This window comes from Magnolia sinica, chromosome 10, assembly GCF_029962835.1.
Source record: "Magnolia sinica isolate HGM2019 chromosome 10, MsV1, whole genome shotgun sequence".
Classification (NCBI taxonomy): Eukaryota; Viridiplantae; Streptophyta; class Magnoliopsida; order Magnoliales; family Magnoliaceae; genus Magnolia; species Magnolia sinica.
In genome coordinates, this window is record NC_080582.1 from 70371028 (window position 1) to 70394978 (window position 23951).

The 23951-nt window shown below is 39.2% G+C and overlaps 1 protein-coding gene across 3 annotated transcripts in view; it reads right to left on the bottom strand.

Annotated features, from left to right (window-relative positions):
• The window catches only part of LOC131216937 (Golgi SNAP receptor complex member 1-1), a 46527-nt gene that overhangs the window by 18595 nt on the left and 3981 nt on the right, over positions 1 to 23951 (bottom strand). For all 3 annotated transcript variants that reach the window (XM_058211575.1, XM_058211576.1, XM_058211574.1), the window contains exons 2-3: positions 6890 to 7123; positions 6578 to 6745 (exon numbers count right to left, since the gene is read on the bottom strand). In XM_058211575.1, the coding sequence (XP_058067558.1) occupies positions 6578 to 6745; positions 6890 to 7123 (402 nt within the window). The remainder of the gene's footprint in view (positions 1 to 6577; positions 6746 to 6889; positions 7124 to 23951) is intronic.

Sequence of the window (23951 nt, forward strand, 5' to 3'; positions counted from 1 at the left end):
TCTCTTACTCTCTTTTAAACTCTAGGTTATAATGAGGACAACACTTCACCCCTCTAATGCTTTTTTTTTTTTCTTTTGAAGCAATGAGAGAGAGAGAGAGAGAGAGAGATTGCAAGCAGAGGAGGAAGAAAAAAACAAGAGCAAGAAGAGTCCCATCCCAACTCCAAGTACGCTAGGTTTTTTTTACCATTGAAGAAGAAAGAAGAAAAAAAAAATGAAGAAGAAGAGTCACATCCCTGGTACTCTTTTTTGTCTCAGGTAAAAAATGGATTTTTTCTCCGAATTTATTGTGTAACGGCCATTATGGACATTACAGGACCATCAAAAACTAATTTTTTTGGAACAAACCGTCACCGCCCCATAACAAGTAACAGCCCGAACACCATTACGTAATGGACATAGTACACTTTGGTTGAGTGTCTCAAATCTCATAAACTTTGATTGAGTGTCTCAAATCTCACGCATGCATGCCATGGCAAGTGTGTTCTGATTCATCTCCTCAATCTCTCGTCAAATGAATCGCTCTCGATTTTGGAAGAGTTCTGGGAACTTGTCATCCAAATGGGAAACTCCTCTTTCTATGGAAGTTGGAACTCAATCTTATCACCCGAATAACAAAAAGTCACCCAAATGTGAAATTCCTCTATGGAACTCAATACTTATCATTAAACAACGTGATCAAGACACAAGGAGCTTTTAACAGATAGAAGTTCCATGGAATCGTACCTTTCCATGATTCTAGTTCAATTCATCAAACAAGAAGCAACATGGAAACTCCAGAAGAGATTTTCCAACGAGAAAAAAGGAAAGTGATCAATTTAGTTGTGTGCTTAAAAGAGTTTTTGGAGTGTTGTAAAAATGATTTTGAGGGATAGTGGGGAGTTGAGTTTTCCTTGCTAGGGGTTCGATGATACCCCATCTTTCCTCTAGCTTTTCTAGTTCTGCTTTGGGCTTTTAACAAATTATTGTTACCTCCGATAGAGAGAGAGAGAGAGAGAGAGAGAGAGAGAGAGAGAGAGAGAGAGAGAGGTATGACTAATAAAAACTAGTATGACTGACATAAATAATGCACATGCAAACAGAGGAGATGGTTTCCAAGGAGGTTTGCATAGGTCTCGATGCGCCGGGACTATAGCCATTGGATATGGGATAATGTTTCAATAACCCCAACCATTATATGATGGGCCTCATGGTGGATGGGATACTAAAGAAAAATTCCCTGGTTGGAATATTTCGACCCTTTGATTGTTTAACTCTTTTCCTTTGAATGTGAATCATCTACTTAAGATTACGTGGATCGCATGTCACTCCGCTACAAGGTAACAAAATAGGCATGTCATATGCTACTTCTCCAACATGTAATATGCTAGGGGTAGGAGAACATGGGTTAGTCACATGCAATCACTAACTAACTACATACTAGGTGTTACACCAGATTCATGGTGGGAAACGGGCAACCCGCGGACTTTTGGTTTGACCCTTGGCTAGGAGATTCTTGCCTTTTTTACCCTTAGGGATATCTGCCACTCAAGACATTGGAATAGGAACTAACTTCCCTATTAGTTTACCAATCCAAGGCACTGAATGGACATTTCCCTATCCTAACTCTCTAGCTATGGCTCAACTCTTCTAGGAAATTAAAATTTATCAAATTATTCCAGTCCAGGATGAGATCATCTGGACCCTTTCCCCAGATGGTGCCCTTAACTTTGCCTCCACTGTGAAGGCTTGTAGATTTGTGTCCCCAAACCTGCCTTGAAGCGATCTTATTTGGTTCAAGGGCTACATTCCTAGACAATCCATTTTGGCTTGGATGGCCTTTCTTGGAAAGCTTTAAAAAAAAAGACTTGTTATCCTCTCTTAGTATTACTGATGATACTTCTTGTGTTTTATGCCAACATGGTATTGAATCTATTAATCATCTATTCTTCTCTTGCAGGTTTATTGGTTGGTTATGGAGGAATCTCACACAAAACTTTCTATCCCTTTTGTCTACCAATCCACCATACTTCAATCAATTGCTTATTTTGTGGAAAACGCTAATGATCCTATTTCTTCTTCTCTCTGCAGGCTCCCTTTTCCCGCCCTTGTTTGGCATATTTGGAGAGAAAGGAATAATCGTATTTGTAACAACAAATATTCCCCAAAGGAATCTATATTTAGGAATATTATTTGGTATCTGAGAGCTAGAGTTCTTTTCCTCTTCGGGCCTACCATCGCAGCTGAGGCTCTCAGCGCTATCTCTGTTGCCTGGGATTTTCCTATTGCCTTCTCTATTTTGCAGCCTCCCATTCGCCAAGTAACTAAAGTTCTATTCCGTGATGGACTTGTCTGTGCCGAGATTTCAGATTCCAAAGTTGGGCTCCTTTGTTCACGCCTAATTCAACTCCAATTTGGGGAATAGTCTCCAAATATACCACTCAAGGAATGATGGATAGGTGCCTCCATACCTTGACCCTAGGCATAACTAATTTTTGTACTAATCAAAATGCAGGGACTTGCATCTTGCTACACGATTGGCAAAGTCTTGCAGCTATCAGAGATTCGTCGTCCTCCTCTTGGGAGATGCGCCTATCAACCCGAAGATTGCATTACTACATTACCGCCTCCAGTAGTCATGCCGTGATTACTTCTGCTCCCTTTTGGACGGTTCTCTCCAGACTAGTTGGCATCTCTATGCTCTCTCCTTCCAGATTCATCATGGAGATAGAGATTGCTAGTTTGCTTTAAGGCCTTTCCTCCTCCCCTCGTTCTCTTCAGCCCTCTTCTTGCCTTCTTTTTCTTGCTTTTTTTTTTCTTCCTCCCTCCGCCCGAGATGTGGGTTGCTTCTTTTTCTTTTTTCTCTCAGGGTTCACCCCGCTTATTGTATCTTTTTTAGGCTTTGCCCTTGGTAAGTAACAAGAGAGTATTCCTCTCTTGCTTTCCAAAAAATAAACTATATGCAATACATATTTTTATAATTTTATTTTACATGTGAATGATGAATTTTATTAGTACAGATCCTATGTGCATACTATTATATTACATTGCATAAATCAACGTTTAGATCTCTACATTTTAAGTATAAATTATATTACAACTTATTCAACTCTTAAGAGTATGGAACCATAATTTCAGGGGTAAAAATAGCAATCCAATAACAATTTATGTTCCAAATATCAAAGATATTATTGATAATATTGCCAATATTATTGGTATTGTCGTCAAGGATACCGAAACTGCTTGAAGTATAAACATGTCGAAATCCATGTATATGCATGATTCTCATGCATTGACATGGATTTGTGGTGAAAACATTAACACTTCTGTGAAAAATGTGTTCTTCACTGCATATTAATGTGGAAATTTTATACAATAATGAATGTTGGCCAATATATTGATTGGCTACAAATTTTATATATTTATTTTATACTGATTTTTTCAACAACATGCGGTTAGGCCCCTATAAAATGGAAACGTATTATGTATAATTGTTTGACATAAAAATAAATAAATTTTAACGTTAAATTTTTTTATTAAGAAAGGTCGCAGCCAAAGAATACAAGGAAACAAAAAGAAACCAAGAAAAGAAAAAACTACAACTCTTGCCAGCTAAAAGGAAAAAAAAAAAAAAAATAGCCTTTGTTGCAACTGCCCATTATATCACATGCATTTTAGACCTATTAAAAAGCTCTGAAATTTGCCTCGCCCAATTCCTAAAACAGTGATGATTCCTTTTTAGCCATAAGAATCAAATCACCATTACTAAACATATGCGTCACACTTTTTTTTCCAATCTTCACTGAACCACCTTCATGCCCCATAAAAAGAAATGACCAATGGATTTCAGCCAGACACATGATATTCCAAACAATTTGAAAAAGCATTACCGCATCCTTCCTGTGAACGAACAATGAATAAATAGGTGATCCACTGATTCCTCATCCAGATAACATATTAAACAAACATTGAGAAGGATCAGCTTCCTTTTGCGAAGGTTGTCAACTGTTAACGCCTTTTTGCATCCCACAAGCCAAACTAGAGCAACGACCTTAAGAGGATCACCATAATGCCAAACATAAGCTGATTGATTGACCCCATCTCTGGACCCTCCATCACTAAGCATTTTGAAAGAATATTTTACCGAGAATTTACCGAACTTCATTGATAACCACCACAACGAACCCGACTCCGATACCACAGGATGCACCTTAGAAAGTAGCTTCAGCAAATTAACCAACTCCTTGACCTCAATATCATCTAAATTTCTTCTGCATGGAGGAGTCCAAAAGACTTCCTCACCTTGTACAACCTATCTTCAAACCATTTCCCAAGGAAAAGCCTACCCCTTCCCACCTTACTTTTTATCGCACCGATTTCCAAATACAAGATGACCTATACAACGATTAAGAACAAGTCCACCAACTCGTTCTTCAACCCCATACTTCCCACCCACCACCTCTCCACAACCTACCCTCTTCCACCCCAAACCTCCGAACCCATTTTTCTAACAAAACTTCATTCATTACCTCCAACCTTCTCAAACCTACTCCCATTGATTCCATGGCTTACAAACATCTTCCCACTTCATAAGATGAAGCCTATATTTTTCTTCTGCTCCCTTCCATAGAAAATCCACCTCATTTTTCCAATTTGACCAAAACCAATTTTGGACATTTTAAAATGGACATGAAGTAAATCGGAAGGTTCAACATCGCTGCCTTGATTAGAGTTGTCCTCTCTCCCAAAGACCGGTGCCTACTATTCCATTGAGATAACTTTCTTTCAAATCTCTCTATAAATTTATCCCATACGCGATTAGTCAGCTTTCCTAATTATAAGGAAAGATCAAGATAAGCAGACGGGAAGGATCCTTCCCTACTCCCAAATAACCTAGAAAATGAAGCTGCCACCTCCCTTGAGATACCAACCCCCAATAGCTTGCTTTTACTAATATAGTAATATTAACTTTCAAACCTGATACCACTTCAAAGCATATTATTATCATATGAAGGTTGTTCACCATTGATTCCTAAGCCTCACATAAAAGAAGTGTATCATCAGCATACTATAAATGAGTAATCTAACTCTAAATCCTCCCACAAGGCCCACCGTTGCACCTCTATCAATCATTCTACTAAAAGCCTCCATCACTACCACAAACAAATAAGGAGACAAAGGGTCCCCTTGGCCCTTGCCGCAATCCTCTAGAAGATGAAAAAAAAAAATCCATTCAAAGAACCACCAACCAATATCAAGAATTTAGCCAATTCAACATGTCCGCGAATCCAAGCATGCCGCTTCTCGCCACATCCCAACTACCCTAGCGTATAATCCAAAAAATCCCAATCCACATGATCAAACACTTTTTCAATATTCAATTTACAAACAACCCCTTTCAAGCCTTTCCTATTACATAAATTGATACATTCGTATGCCACCAACGCACTATCCACTATCTGCCTCGCCACCAAAAACACCCCTTGAGATCAGGAAATAACTTCCCCAATTACTACTTTAAGTCTTGAAGCCAACAACTTCACTAAGATCCTATATGGACCCCCAAAAGACTTGAGTCTAAAATCCTTTAAACTTTCCGCGCCGCCTTTTTTTGGAATTAATGCAGTAAACATCGCACCTAACTCCAACATTAAACAACCCTTTCATAAATTTTGTTTATATAACCAATCACGTTACCGTTAGTTGATATAATATTTTGATTCATACGTGTAATCATTTGTCTTTTAACATCTCCTGAAGTTTCACTGAAAATTCCACCTTTTTACTAATGTTTCCCTCTGACAGCAATATTTTCCCAAGTATCAGCGATACCAATACATGTTTCTATATCCCCGGTCATCAATATACATAACAATACCAATAATTTGAACACTGAATTCACAAATGACAAATGATCTGGATCGCACGATTGGGAACAAAAAAAATGCAGAGAGATTGGGGATTTAGGTAATATTGGGATAACCAGTGTTTTGTAGACCACTGATGGAAAGTTTATGATCTTCCAACCTTGAATATTTTAAATGCAGCCACCATCAGCTGCGTATCTCAACAAATCATGGTTTGTATCATTGAAACTGACCCTAGATCCAACAGCTACAGTCTGCACGTATCCCATAACAATGTAATTGGCGTATTGTCGCAGACCTAGTTTTCAAATTGTGAGAGAGAAGGGATGAAAAGTTGTAAAAAGTAGGTCTCTTCTGGTAGAGAGAGGACCATGAAGCGGTTTAAGAGAGATTTACCTAAATGTCCTCCAATTGCATCAAGACCGCCATATCCTTTTCATATGACATGGTTTAACTGTTTTAAATGACTAATTGCATGTAATTTTGCCGTGGAAGTTCTTGTTAAATGCTGTAGAGATTGGTAGTAAAGCCAACCACAATATAAGCAGACCAATTACATGATGATTTGCATTGAACAAAAGTTCTCCTAATCTTAGCTAGCCAATCTAGAATCAGCTACCATTAAGTAACCCCCATGTCATGTTGTTGAAACATTCATCAATGTAAAGTCAAATCATTACCATCCTTGTAAAAATATTTTCGTGAGAAAAGTGCCGTTCAGTTTCTGGTACCTGTCCTGTACTTCTGCTTATAGCTGCTTGTTCTTTAAGGAGAGCTCTTCCTTCAAAATCACCATTCGCTTCTATGTCCATTCGTGCGTGATCAAACTCCCTAAAATCTTGAAGGAGTGATGCATGCTCTAGCTTAGCTCTAAGGCTAGACCGAAGCCTCTGAAACTCCTGCACTTCAATCATGTTAAGCACTGGGTTAGGCTCTGTTGATACATATATACGAACTCCTCATGGTGCACAAAAAATAATCATTTTGACTAAAATATTAGCAGTCCAGCTTTTGTATTTGTTTAGTTTAGAGAGCAAAATTACCTGAGTAATATCTTGTAGAATCTCCTGATGCCGAGTCAAGGTATGAGAAAAAATTTCTGAGCCCCCTGATGATACCCATGCTTGCATCTGGGAAATTACTTGCTTAAGTTGTTTCAGTAATCGATCTATACCAGATTCAAGATCATTCTCTGAACCATCGACTTTTGTAGCAGAAGCAACCAATTTACGATATGAATTCATCTGTTCATCCAATTGTGCTTCAAGTTTCCTTGCCTGCAGACGAGGAAAGGGAAATGAGTTGGTGACCAGACGGCAGATGAACAGCAGACATTGAAAATTGTTGATGGTAACAATCAATGTCTACCTCGGACTTTTATCAGGAGGAAAAATACAGTGCTTGATCAAGCATTTTCTCAGAGCAATAAGCTGCATTGCATGGGGCCCACCTTTTCAATGATCCAAATCACTCATATGGTGGGCCCATGATGAACGAAAAAGAGCACAATAATTTTCTCCCACTGGATGATCCTAACCATACGAAGAACATCATCAAACCTGGACCATCAGTTGTTGTTATCCATTCTCACCAGATGGCTAGGATCACCTTACAGGAGAAATATTAGTGCATAACCAATCATGTGATCTGTCCCAACAAAATAAAAATCCTCAGCTTACCAAAAGGCAGGTTCCATTGCAAGGTCAATGTTGGAATAAATAGAACGCACAAAATAGTATTCTGATACAACATGCTAGTAATCACCGAGTTCGGTATGTCTCTTATTATTTTTTTAACATTCACAAACATAAGAAGAATCTTTTTGTATCTTGATCATTTCACAATATCGTTTCACAATGGCTAGGCCAACCGAGTTCTTTTACCATTTCACAATATCTTTTCAACCTTGCAGAGGTAACTGTTGGACTTACTGTTTCGTTTTGAACTATGCTAGTGACCTAATATGAGCAAACTTTAGAAATAATCTAAAACTCTTAGGAAAAGGTTATTGAGAAGAAGACATCATCATCATCCCCATTTCCATCAGAATTGCCACCACAATCATCATCATGATAGCCTTGTCCCAGCTAATTGAGGTCAGTTCTCATGGAGGCTCAGCAAAAGCACAACAATCAGTTGCCAACCTGACATCAACTTCTTTACCCAAGCTCAGGATAAGAGTGTCAATGGGTGGGGCCAGCCAATTAAACCTCCAGGAATGGACCATCACAGGCATGATTGAAATATCAGTTTCAGAGTGCAACCTGTCAAAGTATTGGACCGAGTCATATCACCAACACTGATAACTCATCCATAGCAGGATGAGCCAACCAAAAAAATAAAAATTATGGAAAATTATAAAAACTAATAAAATTAGGAAAAAAAAAAAAACAATTTTAATGCATTTATTAACAAAAACAAAGCTTTTCATGGATGGATCTGACCTAGTGTCGACTCACTCCGACTTAGTATCAACTCAAACCAACTAGGTTCTTCCTGTTTTGGAACAAATCGTCCCAACTCAGTCAGGAGGGATTGAGGCCAAGTCACCCAATTCTAACATATGGATGATCTGACCCGTTCCAACCAAAACCAATATGACTCGGGCAATATCGAGTTGTATCAGACAATATTTAAAACCATGATCGCAGATTGGGCTTAGGCCTAATCTCCTACTCCAAGTTCTAGGAATTGGCTATTCAGGATCAGCCCTATGAGAAGGCATCATAATCATATCATTGTCATCATCTAAGCCTTATTCCATCAATTGGAAGGCATCATAATCATGGCATTGCCCAAAAATTATTATGGACGCTTGGCAAATTTTGGGCACCAAACTATCACACAGCATCAACCGCCCTCCTTTGCTCAGGCTAGGGATAAGGATGTCAAGTTGTCAGCGGGTTGGCCTAGCCATTTGAGTCTTTGGGCTTCACCCGTCATAAGTCAGCCTAGGCTTAGAGCCCCAAATCGACTGGATCAGGTTGGGTCTAAAAGTTCAAGCCCAATTAGTTCTCGTGTTGGGCTCAGGTCAAGTTGAATGGTACATCAGTTTAGGTTGAGTTGGGCTGGGTCCTAGTGATGCACCTTAGGAGTGAGCCACTTGTTTGTCTTGACAAAGACTTGCCATAATCTCTCCAGCCAATTTTCTACACCACTGACAATGGTCTGAATTTCAGGATTCTTCTAACTAGATACTGCTCCTGAATTGAATCACACTTCGGACTCTCACTCCTACTCCCGCTTCTTAGTAATTTATACTTGACAACATTTTGAAACAAGCGCTTCACCACTCCTGCACCCAAATCTATTACCGCTTCGCTTCACGCTTCCTGCAACTATAGGTACTCCTAATTGGCCAATCAAAAGGAAAGGAAAAGGCAGAAGTGAAGTGATCAAAATGCTGCCACTGATGAAAATGGCTGAACCTCAGCAAGCAAATGGATGCTTTGCATGGTAAAACATAACTGCATGCATTAGAAATCAGAAAATAGAAACTAAACCCAAGATCAGTGTTGGATCATTTTTTTTATTTTTATTTTTTTTGAAAGATGACACAAAATGCATTAAAAGAAAGAAAGAGAAAAACAAAGACAGCAGCTAGCCTGCTGAGATAGCAGAAAGAAACTACACGCCTAGAAACAGAAAATCGGAATCCTTCAGGGATTCAACATGAACAGTCCACTCTATAATATTGCATTTCCCTTTGGGCTAGTTATAGCCATAGTTGTCAAAACTGGCCACTATGCTCAAGCACTCAGGAATCAGGATTCTATTTTGAGACAGAGTAGAGAATTTGGTGCCTTGCTTCGACTCACCTACTAGTGATCAGTGTTCGAGTTGTCGGTATCGCTACAAGTTTCGCTGGCAGGAGATAAAGATATAATATCGTTATCGCCGAAAACTGGAAATGCAGAGAAAAAGGGGGAAACATGGAGAAAATGGTGGAATTTTTCAGTGAAACTTCAGGATATGCCTAAATACACATATTTACATATTCAGGAATGAAAAAATTACAAAAAAATGCATTAAATAATAAGTTTCCATTTAATGGGGGCCAAAAGGCATGTGTTGTCGTAAGAAATCAATCAAAATGAGTTTATATAATACAAATGCAAGCTTATAAGAATAATGAGATAAATCTAAAGTTCAAGTGGACCCACCACAGAAAACCGTGGGATCAGTTACACCCATCGTTGAAACATTTATAGGGCCCACCACGATGTATTTTTTAGATCCAGCCTATTCAGTTGAAACATTTATAGGGCCCACCATGATGTATTTTTTAGATCCAGCCTATTCACAAGTTAACATAGAGATAGATGAAGTGAAAACAAAAATATAAGCTTGATCTCTGTGGCCCCTAAGAAGTTTTGAACGGTGGATGTCACTGTCTCCACTGTTTTCTATGGTGGGGTCCACTTAAGCTTTATATCTATCTCATTATTTTTCTCATGCCATAAAACGATCTCTCCAAATGGATGCATGGTATGGATACAACACATGCATCATGGTGGGGGAGTGTCTTTTGTGGGTCCTATAGGAATCTTCCAATCAATCTGGTTTTAGGACATGACCTGACTTTTGTGGGTCCCACAATTTCAATGGTTCAGTAAAAGTTTTGTGTACGGAGGTGTGCAAAGCGGAAGCGGATTGGCTGGTGTACCACACACCAGCTATATATAGCTGCTGTAGGTACGTGTCGTGCGAAGACGAGCACTGACACTCCTCTTGTACGGACAGTTCAAAGTAGATCAAAGTTACATGGGCCTACAGTGATGTATTTATTATATCCAGTGTTCAAATTATCGGCGATATTATCGAAATATCGCCGATAATATCGGTGTCGCCGGTGCAGCGCACCGAAACCCCATTATTTTGTTTCGCTTCCAGGTTTCGCCGAAATCTCGCCGATATTATCGGTATTTTCAAAAGGGCGCTGATAGTTCGCTGTTCCCACCAACCACGGGTGGGAACTGTAGCTAACAACCCCCTTTTATCTATAAAAGGGGTGGTTGTCGATGAAAAAATCACAAAAAACATAAGAAATACCCGTTTTTTCACCCGAATTTGGAGGAAGACTCGAATTCAGCTGTTGTTAAGTGCAGATTGGCATTTCCGGTAAGATTCAACCCCAAAATTTCCTCTTTTTTTTCGTCCAAATATCCTCTGCAACGTCTCGATTCCGCCAGCGGGCCGAGATCTTGTTCGAAATTAGAGGTTTTTTTTTTTATTTGGGATGAGGGAGAGGGATTTTCGGGTTGAAAATCCGGAGAAATCGGTGGGAATTTTGAAAATTTTGAAAGGGGAGAGGGATTTGGGCGTTTTTATCGCAATTTGGGGATCGGGCGGCGTGAATGGCATTGCGTACGTGGTTACTCAGTACGCTCTTATCGTACGAGTACACTCTGTTGGGCCCACAGAGAATGTATCTGGTCTATCCACGCGGTCCATCCGTTTTTCCATATTATTTTAGGGGTTGAGACCAAAATTTAAGCATACCAAACGATCAAGTGGACCACACCATTGGAAATAGTTTGAATAATGACTTCCACCGTTAAAACTTTTCTAGGGCCCACAGTGATGTTTATTTCTCATCCAACTTGTTCATAAGATCACACAAACAAGGATGGAGGGAAAAAACAAATAGAAGTTTGATCCAAAACTTCTGTGGCCCCCAAGATATTTTCAACGGTAAATGTTCAATTCATACTGTTTCCTATGGTGTGGTCTACTTGAGGTTTGGATATACTTCGTTTTTAGGCCCAAGACCTAAAATTATCTGTTAAAATGGATGGACGGAGTGGATAAAATACATAAATCACGGTGGACCCCATAGAGTTTACTCAGTACGCTTAGCCTACTTTGACGGGGTTCAAAAGACCCCACCACGGTGGGTGCAGGTCGGTGCTCCGTGGGCCCCACCATGATGAATTTGTTGTATCCATGCTATCCATTAATTTTAAAATATTATTTTAGAGCTTTATCCAAAAAATGAGTTAGATCTAAAACTCAGGTGGACCACACCACGGGAAAATAGTAGTGATTGGATATCCACCATTTAAATCCTCCTAAGGCCCACTGTACTGTTTATTTGACATCCAATCTGTTAATTAGCTTATAAAGACTCGGATGAAGGGAAAAAACAAAGATCAACTTGATCCAAAACTTTTATCGTCCCAAAAAGCTTTTAATGGTCTACATTCATTCAACACTGTTTCTTGTAATGTGGTCCACTTGAGATTGGGATATGAAACACATACCTCGTGGTGGGGCCCACGGAGCACGGCAAGGGAGTAGCCAAATCCCTTTCCGCAGCGCGTGGACCAGGGACGAGGATTTACTGCGGAAGCCTTTCCCACTATTCCTGCGCTGCAAGCTCAAGTGGGGCCCACTGTGATGGTTGTGAGAAATCCTCTCCATCCATCCGTTTTGTGATTTCATTTTAGTACTCGTTTTAAAAAATGAACGGTATCCAAAGCTCAAGTGAGCCGTACTAAAGGAAAATGTGGTTTGGGAAAATCTCCTGTACCAGTAGATCATAACCATCCAATCTAGCACTTTTCCCAATGACGTGGAGGGCTGTAGTTTTCTTTACCAATCTTCGTTCAGAGCCCTTAAAAAGGGTTAGGTTGCTCCATCTGATGATGATGGGCCATCTTAGATTGCTTTATATTACTTTTAAGCCCTATACTATTTTTGCACCATTAAAAAAATTTGTAGCTACTCATCCTTACCACATGTAGCACTAATGTAAAACTATCCTGACCATTCAAATTAAATCCCGTTGTAGATGCAGCATGTGTCAAAATGACACTGGTTGAGTAATCCAATCAGCTCAATTAATGGTTATTAAATAAATGGTTGGATCGTCTGAACAAAAGATGGTTAGTATTATGTAAGTGGCCCCACTTCATTTTGACCGTTCTAAATGTTAACTTGAGGAAACGTATTAAGACAAAAGCTTTGATACTTTGACTGAGCGTGATGGTTGATACACATGCATTCAGAAATTGCACACGTGGCATACACCAAATGAAACTGTCCAAATCATGTTTCTCAGTTTAGATGTACCGTGAACAAAAATTGAAAATCATGTGATCATCTGACTAACAGATTGGTGGACATATATTGGATGGTTAAAAATGAAAGGTATCTTAATAGTCCTGCTTCCACGAACAAGTATCCATAAATCAGAGGTCAGGATGGAAACTTATTATTGTAAGCTTGCATTTGTATTATGTAAACTCATTTTGATTACTACTTGAGTAATTTCTTACGACAACGCATACCTTTTGGTCCCCATTAAATGGAAACTTATGATTTAATGCATTTTTTTTTACAATTTTTTCATTCTTGAATATGTAAATATGTGTATTTAGGCATGTCCTGAAGTTTCACTGAAAAATTCCACCATTTTCTCCATATTTCCCCCTTTTCCCTGCATTTCCGGTTATCGGCGATAACGATATTATATTGTTATCTCCGACCAGCGAAACTTGTAGCGACACCGACAACTCGAACACTGATTATATCTATACCATTCATCTATTTTTATAGATGATTTTAGAGCATTATCCAAAAAATGAATCATATCCAAAGATCATGTGGACCACACCACAAATAGCAGCAAAGATAATGATTTTCACCATTAAACAATTCATAGGGCCTACTATAACATTTATTTTCCATCCAATCTGTCCATAAGGTCACAAAGGCCAGAATGAAGAGGAAAAACAAATTTCATATTGATCGAAAATTTCTGTGACCCCAAAAAGGGTTTCAATGGTAGACGTTTAATCTCCCACAGCTTTCCTTTTTTTTCTTTTTTCTTTTTCAGTGTGGTCTACTTGATAGTTAGATCTATCTTATTTTTCATTTCAAGCCTTAAGACGACTACGCCAAATGAATGGACGGTTTGGATATAACACATACCTCATAACTAGACCCACAGAACTCGCTGATGTCAATACACCAGATATATAGCTGGTGTGAGGTACACCAGCCAATCTGGTTCTAGTAGGAAGCGGATTTGCGTATTGAGTAAACACTGTGGGGTCCACCGTTATTTATTTATTTCATCCACTCTGTTCATCCATTTCAACACATAATTTTATGGCCTTACCACAAAATGGAAGAATATAAAAAGCTCAAGTGGATCACACCACAGGGCACAATGAGATTGAACCTCTACCATTGAAAAATTCGTGGAGGCCAAAGAAGCTTTTCCTCAAACTGATACTCGTGTTTTCGATTCATCGAGGTCCGTTCAACCTTATGAACAGGTTGGATGACAAATAAACATAATTGCGGGTCCTAACAAGGTTTCAACTGTGGAAATCATTATTCCACACTGTTTCCCATGGTATGGTCCATTTGAGCTTTGGATTTACTTAAATTTTGGGATCAACCACTAAAATTAGCAGAAAAAATGGATAGAAGGTGTGGATAAATCACATACATTAACAGTGGGCCCAAATGAGTTGACTCACTACCATAAAAGCGTAGTAAGTTACCATAAAAGCATACTGAGTAACTCAATACGCAATCCGATTTAAAGCCTTGCCATTGGTCCATGCTCTGTGGTCCCACCATGATGCATATGTTTAATCCATTCCGTCAGTCCATTTTTCTAGATCATTTTATGATAACAGTCCAATAATGAGATGGATCAAAATCTCAAGTGGACCACACAATGTTGATTGAACGTATACAGTCTACCATTAAAAACTTCTTGCGGGCTACGAAAGTTTTAAATCAAGCTGATATTTCTTTTTTCCCTTCACACAGGTATTTAAGACCTAATCAACAACTTGGATATCAAATAAACATTACAGTGGGCCCCAAGAGGTTTTAAATGGTGGATATTTAATGACTACTGTTTTCTCGTGGTATGGTCCACCTGAGTTTTAGATCTACCTATTTTTTTGGATCAAGCTCTAAAATGATATTTAAAAATTAATGGACAGCATGGATATAACAAATGCATCATGGTGGGGCCTGTGGGGCCCACGGAGCACCGACCTGCATCGTCAAAAGCCAAACCCTCGTTTAAAATGAAATCACATCCCCAATTTCCGTAAAAACCCCGAAAGTCCTCTCCTTCCCACTAAAATCTCTGGATTTTCAACCCGAAAATCCCTCTCCCTCGTCCCAAAAATTTAAAAAAAAAAAACCTCTATTTTCCAACGAAATCTTAAGATTTTCATAGCCCGCAAGCCGACTTTTTCTTGAGAAGTTGCCAGAGGATTTTTCGACGGAAAAATCAATTTTTTTGGGGTTGAATCTTACCGGAAAGTTGCCGATCTGCACTCAACAGCCGTGAAGCTCTTGAAATTCACGTCTTCAACCAGATCCAGGTAAAAAACAGGTATTTTCTTACGTTTTTTGTTTTTGATTTCGACAATTTTATCGCCGAAAACATCTCTTGTTGGCTACAGTTCTCACCCTTCGAAAATATCTGCGACATTATCGACGATATCTGGCAGCAATACGAATAAATGGGTTTTCAGTATCGTTGAGCCAACGATACCGATATTGTCGGCGATAATTTAAACACTGTTAGTGATGCAACCAAATGGCCACACAAGCCGATTGATGAAGATATAAAGAATCCAACCATTCAAATTGTCTTGATTGATGATCTAGACCAGATCTGCTGTCTGATAATCAATCTGATGAGATCAAGGGTCTGATTGCATTAGGAAACCCCATGAAACACTTGTGTTGTAAGGTGATTGAGAGATTTGAGAGGAAACTTTTCAGACGGAAGAGTCACCATCTGTCATAGGTGGCCGCATCATGCTTATCAAAGCAGCGCTGTCTAAACCCCCTCTACTTTATGTCATTATTTAAATGTCCAAAGTCTGTCTTGGACATGTTGGAAAAGCCAAGACATGAGTTCTTAAGAAGAGGGCTTGGTGAAGTCCACAAGTTTCACCTTCTCAAAAGGGAAGAGTTTGCAAACCGATTTCTGAAGGTGAAGCAACGATAAGGGTGTTCGAATCAATGAATGAGGCTTTGCTACGGAAGTGGCATTGGAGATTTTGCACTGAAGAGAGTAGGTTATGGAGAAAGGTCATTGCGACATGGAGTACACGCGTTTGGATAGGAGACAAAGAAATCATCGCTTTATCAAGCTTCAGGTATTTGAAAGGCCATTGTATCCATCAATAAGACATTCAAGCAAGGGTGGGCTTTCTCTCTTGGAGACGAAACTCGTGTTCATTTTTGGGGGGATCCTTGATATGGGACAAGCACTTGGAGGTCAAATTCCTCTCTTTGGCAAGATTAGCCCCATCTAAAAACATGCTTATAGCCAATTAGTCCCTCCTTGTAGGCATAAATGTACAGTGTCCTCCTTGTCGAAGGGATCTATTTGACGAGAAGGCATCTGATTTTGCCAAATTATTAGAGCGTCAACAGAATATCCATCCTTCTTCAGATTCTAAGGACTCCCCAATTTGGATCGCTTCTCCATCGGAAAAGTTCACAATAAAATCTTTTTACCAAAAATCATCAACTTCCCCAAGTCAAGAATTCTTTTATGGGTTTTGGTTCTATGAAGCTCCAACCAAAGTGGTGGCATTTGCACGGTTGGTAGAGAGAAAGAGTGTCCTAACCATAGTCACATGTGTTGGTCGCAGTTCTCTCAATATTTGAAATACATTAGGTTATGCCCCCCTTTGGGCATGGCACGGAAGGATCCAAGCTAAGGAAGAATCGGTTATTTGGCATATGATGTTGCTAGCAGTTCTATGGAACTTATGGGGGGAAAAGAATAGGACGTGCTTTCTCAACAAACAAGGTCAGTGGGAAGAGGTAGTTTGGAAGTCCAAATGGGATATTCTAAAATGGGCATCTGGGGTAAGGAATGCAAAAGATTGTAAAAGTTTATCTTTGCTCAGGTTGTAATGTTTTGGGTTGTATTCTTTCTTGCTTCTACTCTGTCTTAGTGATTAATCAATAAAAATTAATTATCCCTAAAAAAAGGATTACATTGTGGTTTGAGAGGATCAACCAGATGGACATTATATTTCTAGGATTTATTTGTTTTAGTTAGTTATTAGGCTTTGATTGATTATTTAATAATTCCCTTTTATACTTTCGTCACTTTCTTGATGGGCTATTTTGGGACCAAATGATGTTCAAATGACATGAAATCGGTCTGTTTGATAGCCCCATTGAGCTAGCTTTCAAATAAACCCAAGATCATGCAATTATGAGGCCATTTGAGTCAGTTATGGCCTATATTTACATCCTGCCCAATTGGCAGTGACAAGATTCGGAGGTAGTTTAGTCATTTTTTCTATTATTAGGGCTTCTCAATTTGGTTTTAAGCCTATATGAGACTATGCTATGGAGATATAGTGCATTATTATGATGCTATGAAATAAAATTTATTGGTTTTGTTGTTATTTGCTTTGAAGAAGATCTACAGAGAGGGCATCATGTCCTCTAGCATTCAGCTAGACGATTGTTAGGGTTCTACCCTACAATCTTGTTTTATCCATCCTTGATCCTTTGTACCTCCTTTGGGGTTGCATCATTTGGTATCATAGCAGGTTCCTTCTTTCATAAACTAAAATAAGGTAATTTCTCGTCTCAATCCTTCCTCTTCATTTTCACCCTTTTCCTCAATCTTTCCTCTTCCTTTTCTTTCTTTCCCTCAAACCTTACCAAAACCAATCAAACCCTAACACTGGCCCTACCATAGAAAACCTAACCCACCATAGTCTGAACACCTCAAATCCCTTCCCCCTTTTCCTATCTCAAAACCCATCTTGAAACCCCAAAACCTTTAGATCTAGAATACAAACCTAAAGTTCATTCCATGTTCTTTCTTAGAGATTGCATGGACAGGAAGACATTCAAACAAGTCATATGATCTATATTCTTCACCGTATCCTTATTAGGGTCATTTTCACCATCACGATCATCATCCCTACCACCCAATGTTTTCACCTATCTTCATATGTGTCTTCTAGAGATTTCTTTCAATGCCCATGCAAATGTTATGAACAAGGGCAGCAATACCATCGCCCGAGAACATCAACATAAGCCAAGAATGTTCAACACGAGGAAATTTTGAGGGAATTAAGAAGGAGATCAGAGCATTCAAGGAAAATAGCGCAAATTCAAGGAACTCAAGGAAGCGGTGAAAGTTCTCCAAGCCCTTGATTGAACACGAAAAACGATATGGACTTCAATCCACTATCTAACATCTCCAAGAAAGGCATGTTTGAAGCTAATGTTGAGCCCCAATAGGAATCCATTGTTGACTTGCTCGATGGATCCATGAATGCACATGTTGATGGACCAACATCATAACCAAAGGAAGCGCACCTACTAATGGATCACCGGCCCGACCAAAGGAAGCACACTATTAGTGGATCAACGGCTTGACCAAAGGAAGAGACGATGAAATCAGATGATCAACCATCGAATGACACAGTAAAAGAGATTAAAGGATTACCAAATATGGACAATTTGATGGTTGAAGAGGTTGTTAGTGTCACGATCATAGAAGCAAACTCTATAGAGGTTGACGCAATGGCACCATCTCAAGGTCAATCAAGGGCCACATATCGAATGTCAATAATGACAAAGGCACCACGATCGATATTCCAAAAATTCAAATCTACAAATCCACTTTTGCGAAAGAAGTACAAGTCAATGCCTTGAACATGGAAGACTACGAAGAAGGCAAGAAAGGCTGGTGTTACATAAAACACCATCATAAGAGTGACGTGCCAATTCAACATGTAGGGCTTCATCATCAATTGTTGTCGAAGCTGAGGAGGACATAATATAAAGGCGACTAATCACCACAACAACTATCGGTTTAACTCGAGGATGAGTTCTCTTAGAAGCCTAGTGGAATTGATGTAACCAAATGGCCACACAAGCCGCTTGATCAAGATCTAAAGAATCCAACCATTCAAATTGTCTTTATTAATGATCTTAACCAGATCCATGATTTGATGATCGATCCGATGATCAATAGTAAGATTACATCGTGGGTTGAGATGATCAACCTACCGGTCATTACATTTCTAGGATTTACTTGTTTAGTTAGTTATTAGGGTTTCTTGAGTATTTAATAATTTTTCCTTTTGTATTTTCGTCACTTTTTTAGCGGGCCACTTTTGGAGCACGAAACGATGTCTGAATAACATGAAATTGATCCCATTTGGCAGCCCATTGAGTTGACTTTCCAATGAGCACAAGATCATGCAATTCCAAGGCCGTTTGAGTAAGTTATATCCCATATGGTAGTGACAAGATTCAAGGGTAGTTTGGTTATTTTTTGTTATTAGGAATTCTATATTTGGTTTAAGCCTATATAAGGTTGTCATGTAGGTGTAATGCATTTTTATGATGCTGTGAAATAAAATTTCTTGATTTTGGTGTTTATTTGCTTTGGAAGAAGATTTTGAGAGGGGATAATCATAATCTCTAACATTGGGCTAGAGGATTGTTACAATTCTTCTATACAATCTTGTTTTATCCATCTTTGATCCTTTGCACCCCTTTGTTTCTTGGTTTTAGTGGTTATTTGCTTTGGAAGAAGATTTTGAGAGGGGGTTATCATCATCTCTGACAATGGGCTAGAGGATTGTTAGGGTTCTTCTCACCAACTTGTTTCATCTATCTTTGATCTTTTGCACCCCTTTGGGGTTTGCATCAAGTAGGCACCCACCTAAGGAATTGCATTTAACCCGATGGATTCACGTAAGTTTCCCACCATATGTGGTAAGCCAATTGCATTTCAACCAATGGTTTTTCAGGTTCTCCATCCTACGTGGCAGACCACACCTAGATGTTGAGTCTGGCCTATTTCTTGTTCCGGGTAATTTTCATGGTGGGCCCCACTGTTTGCATTGCACAAACTTCCTAGACTAGTGGCATGTTGACCAGAAAGATGTGGTTGCATGACAAGTTAGCATACTTCTGGCTGTATGTGATCAATTCCCATTGTTGTGATCGCCATGTCTACTTTATAAGAGTAAATGCAATTCAAGTAGATAGTGCATCAAAATGCACCATAAAGCATCCAATGTGCTCTCTCAATCTGGCATAGATCCAAATGGCCCCCAAAAACAACATAATGGCCAAGACATTGATAATGTCATCACCACCATATGAATTGAAGCAATGATAGCAATGATCGCCAACTCTTCTATCTTCTGATGAGATTTCACATTTAAACTATTCCTCCTATGGATGCCTGAGAACCAAGTGCACATAGAGGAAACATGGAAACATCAAAAACTACGCTCAGCCCAACATAATGTACATGTGAGCCAAGCTTTTGGTCATCCAAACCACTTACATGGTGGGCAAGTTATAAATGGGAGGCCAAAGAAACTATCCCATATTGGATTATCCTAATTGTCAGATGAGTATAGAGTCCCATTGGCTGTCAACGTCGATTTTCAAGCCACAAATAGCATGTCTAAGATCATCCGATAAGAAAGATTGGAGCATGTCCATCCCATGACAAGGCACCAAATGAATAGTTTGTATTATAGAAACATGGAGCCCAATTTCCAAAAATCAAAAACATCCATCATGCACAGTGTTGTCAAATGCAATTGCATAATAGTTATGCCATCGCACATACCATTTTGGACTAGTGGACTGCATATACCATGGTAGCACATGCGGTCATTGTGCAATTGGAGCTTATGCAGTCGCACAAAGAAGATGCAACCACATAAGCCATAGTTATCCTGTCATGCCATCACCCCCCCCCCCCCCCCCCTTAAAATGACATCAATAAAATTTATACATTGTTTTTTCACATTTGAGAGTATATGCATTCATTTGAGTAGTTATTAATTGCCTTCATATAGTCTAATAGTCTAATAAACTTAAAAATTTAAAAAAAATTAAGCCTTCATATAGTCTAATAGTCTAATAACTTAAAAAAATTTTAAAAAAAAAAAATAAATAAAATTCCCTTCACTTGTTTTTACATAATTTTTATTGTTTTCCAAATTTTCCTTCAATTCCCCTTTTTTTCAAAAAAAAAAATAAAAATGTTTGGGGGGTTGTACCATCACATAAGCGCCCAACCCCTTTGGGTCACACCAGATTGCTTATGCCATTTGATAACATTGATAAGGCGGGACAGTTACAGATGAGAAATTCTGATGCAATCGCCCCAAATACCACACGTGCATGCTCCCTAGGTGTTCCAAACCGGTAATAGTGGCCGTAACGGCCACCACCATTCCGTTACTTATGATACAGGTTGTATTGGCAGTTACGGCCATTTTTATTTTTTGAAAAAGACCAGGGTTGTTACGGACCATTTTCCTATAACGGCCATTACGGTTGTTTCGACTCCGTAACGCGTAACGGTTATTACTGTTACTATTACATCACGGGCATTACGGCCATTGCGTAACCAATTTTGAATACCTTGCACGCTCCACACATGCATACAAGAAAAGGACTACTTTCCCTTTTTAGCCCATCAATATTTTCCTTTTCTTTCAAATCTCTATATTAGGAAATTTCCTTTTTTTTTTTTCTTTCATATCTTTATATTAGGCAAGGAGCGATTTTATTTTATTTTTCTTAATTACAATCTTTTCTTATTTAGGTAGTTTCCTATTTTCTCATATATTGCCTAGCTAGGAATTCTATCTTTAGATTCTGTAACTTTTATGACAGATTGTAAAGATTGATTATAAGGCCTAAGGCCTACGGAATAAGACAAGTTGGATGATATTCTCTTATTTTCTCTATGATAGCTATTGAAGGGGGGGAAGTGATCTCTAATTCAAGACTAGAGGACTGTTGAGCTTGCTCACAATCTTGTATTTATGATATCTAGCATTCGGCTAGAGGATTGTCGGGCCTTCTCTTGCAATCTCTTTCTTTTCTTATTGATCTATTTGCTTCCTTTTCGGGGTTTGCATTAAATATTATCAGAGCAAGTTCTACTCTTGGGAAAACTAGAATAAGGAAATTTTCTCATCTTAATCAAACCTTTCATCTATCCCCTTCATCCATCTATCACCTTCCGTTTTCTTTTCTTTCCCTTTTCCCATCTCAAAATCACCAAACTCTAAACCATACCTTTTCCTCTTTTTTTCCCAAACCCTTCGAACCCTAATCATACAAAAAAAAAAAAAAAGAGTTTATATTCTCTTCCAGGCCTACCATATCCTAATCCCATTCCAACCCATCGATTCCTTGCCCTTTTTCTCATTTTCCTTACCAAAAGAGAGAGAGAGAGAGAGAGAGAGAGAGAGAGAGAGAGAGAGAACCTTCTCGCATGCTTTGCGAAAGCCTATTGTCTTATGCGCCACACTAAAAAATGAACGATTTACAATTCTGAGATGATTACACAATCTCAAGATGAGATTGTCACGACCTTGCAACAAGTGATCAATTTGATCACAAAACGGGTGGATGATCTAAAGGCCCGTTCCATAGCCAGAATGAATACTTTGGAAGGACGTATTATTGATCTCGAAAACGCAAATAAGGGAATCAATCCATATCACGAAACCTCTATGGACAACCTTAATGGAGAATTGGAGTCCGGAAATGTTGACTCAAGGCATCCTGGTTGGAATGGTGATCTCCAAGAAGAAAAATATGAGCCTGGCTACAAGACCCAACAACATTGTAATGCACAACCGGGGGCCAGAGGGATGAACCTACGACGGGATGATCCAATTTATCCCAAAGGAGAAAGAAATATTCACACTTTGGATCCCGCCAAGCATGTCAAGATTAATATTCTAGATTACGATGGTAATTTGGATCCCAAAGTGTTCAACGAGTGGCTAAAGTCAATGGAGCAATATTTTTGTTGGCATGAAATGGAAGAAGCTGTCGACTTACATTTTGCTATCCTAAAACGTAAAGGTGTGGCTCAAGATTGGTGGTATGTCATAGAAGAAGAACTGCAATGGTGCAGCCTTCCTCCCGTAAGCAATTGGGAGGAAATGAAGGCAAGATTGAAGCGAAGATTTCTTCCGCTAGATTATGAGACGACTTCTTTTCAAGAGCTCCTCACGCTTCAGTAAGACAATGTGATTGTGGAGGAGTACACTCAGCATTATTATGACTTGGTCATTCGGTGTCGCCTAACAGAATCTAAAGGACAACAAGTGGCCATTATTGTAATGAGCTACGGTTCAAGATTCAAAAAGAATTGGTAACTACTCAGCTCAATAACGTAGATGAGACGTATTAAATGGCCTGAAAAGTGCAAGAGCGGAAGCTGGTAATAGGGCACGGTAGCCCTCAAGGCAGGGACTATCCATCCATCAGCCCCACTACTAATGGCTCCACTTCGCGCCCACAACCATTCGTACCTTACACTAACTTGCCTCGGGATTACAAAATTGGTCAGAACTCTGCCTCCAATCCTCTTCCCCAAAACAATCATACAAAGGGAGAGTATGTTGCAACAACGCAAGGGAGGTCGACTAACACTTGCTTTAAGTGTGATGGTTGTGGACATTACGTGACAGAGTGTCCCTCTCACAATCCCCAATTTTGCGAGGTAAAAAACTTCAATGCAGATCAAGTGGAAAATGAAAACGAAAATGAAAATGATCTAGAAGATGACGAGTAAAAACTTGAGGAAGGCCTAGATGGCCTAAACAAAAACAAGTATCATTCGTGATCAAAAGGGTTCTGACAGCACCAAAAGAGGAGGCCCAAGAAGACTGGTTGCGAACCAATATTTTCCATATACGAGTATCATATGGTGGAAAGGTTATCAAGGTCATTATTGACGGAGGCAACAACATAAACATGGCCTCACAAAGCATGATGGACAAGTTGAAACTGAAACCTCAAACACATCCCAAGCCATACAAGATTGTGTGGGTGAATGACATGTTCACCATTGTGACTAAGAGGTGCTTAATAAACTTCTCTCTAGGTTGTTACGAAGAACCACTTTAGTGTGACATCATTCCAATGAATGTCACACATATTACTGGGGCACCCGTGCATAGACGACAGGGATGCAACTCATAAGGGTCATAAGAACACGTACAGATTTATGTACAAAGGAAAGCCCATTACTCTTAGCCCTATGAAGGATGACAAATTTGAAAAGGCAAAGCC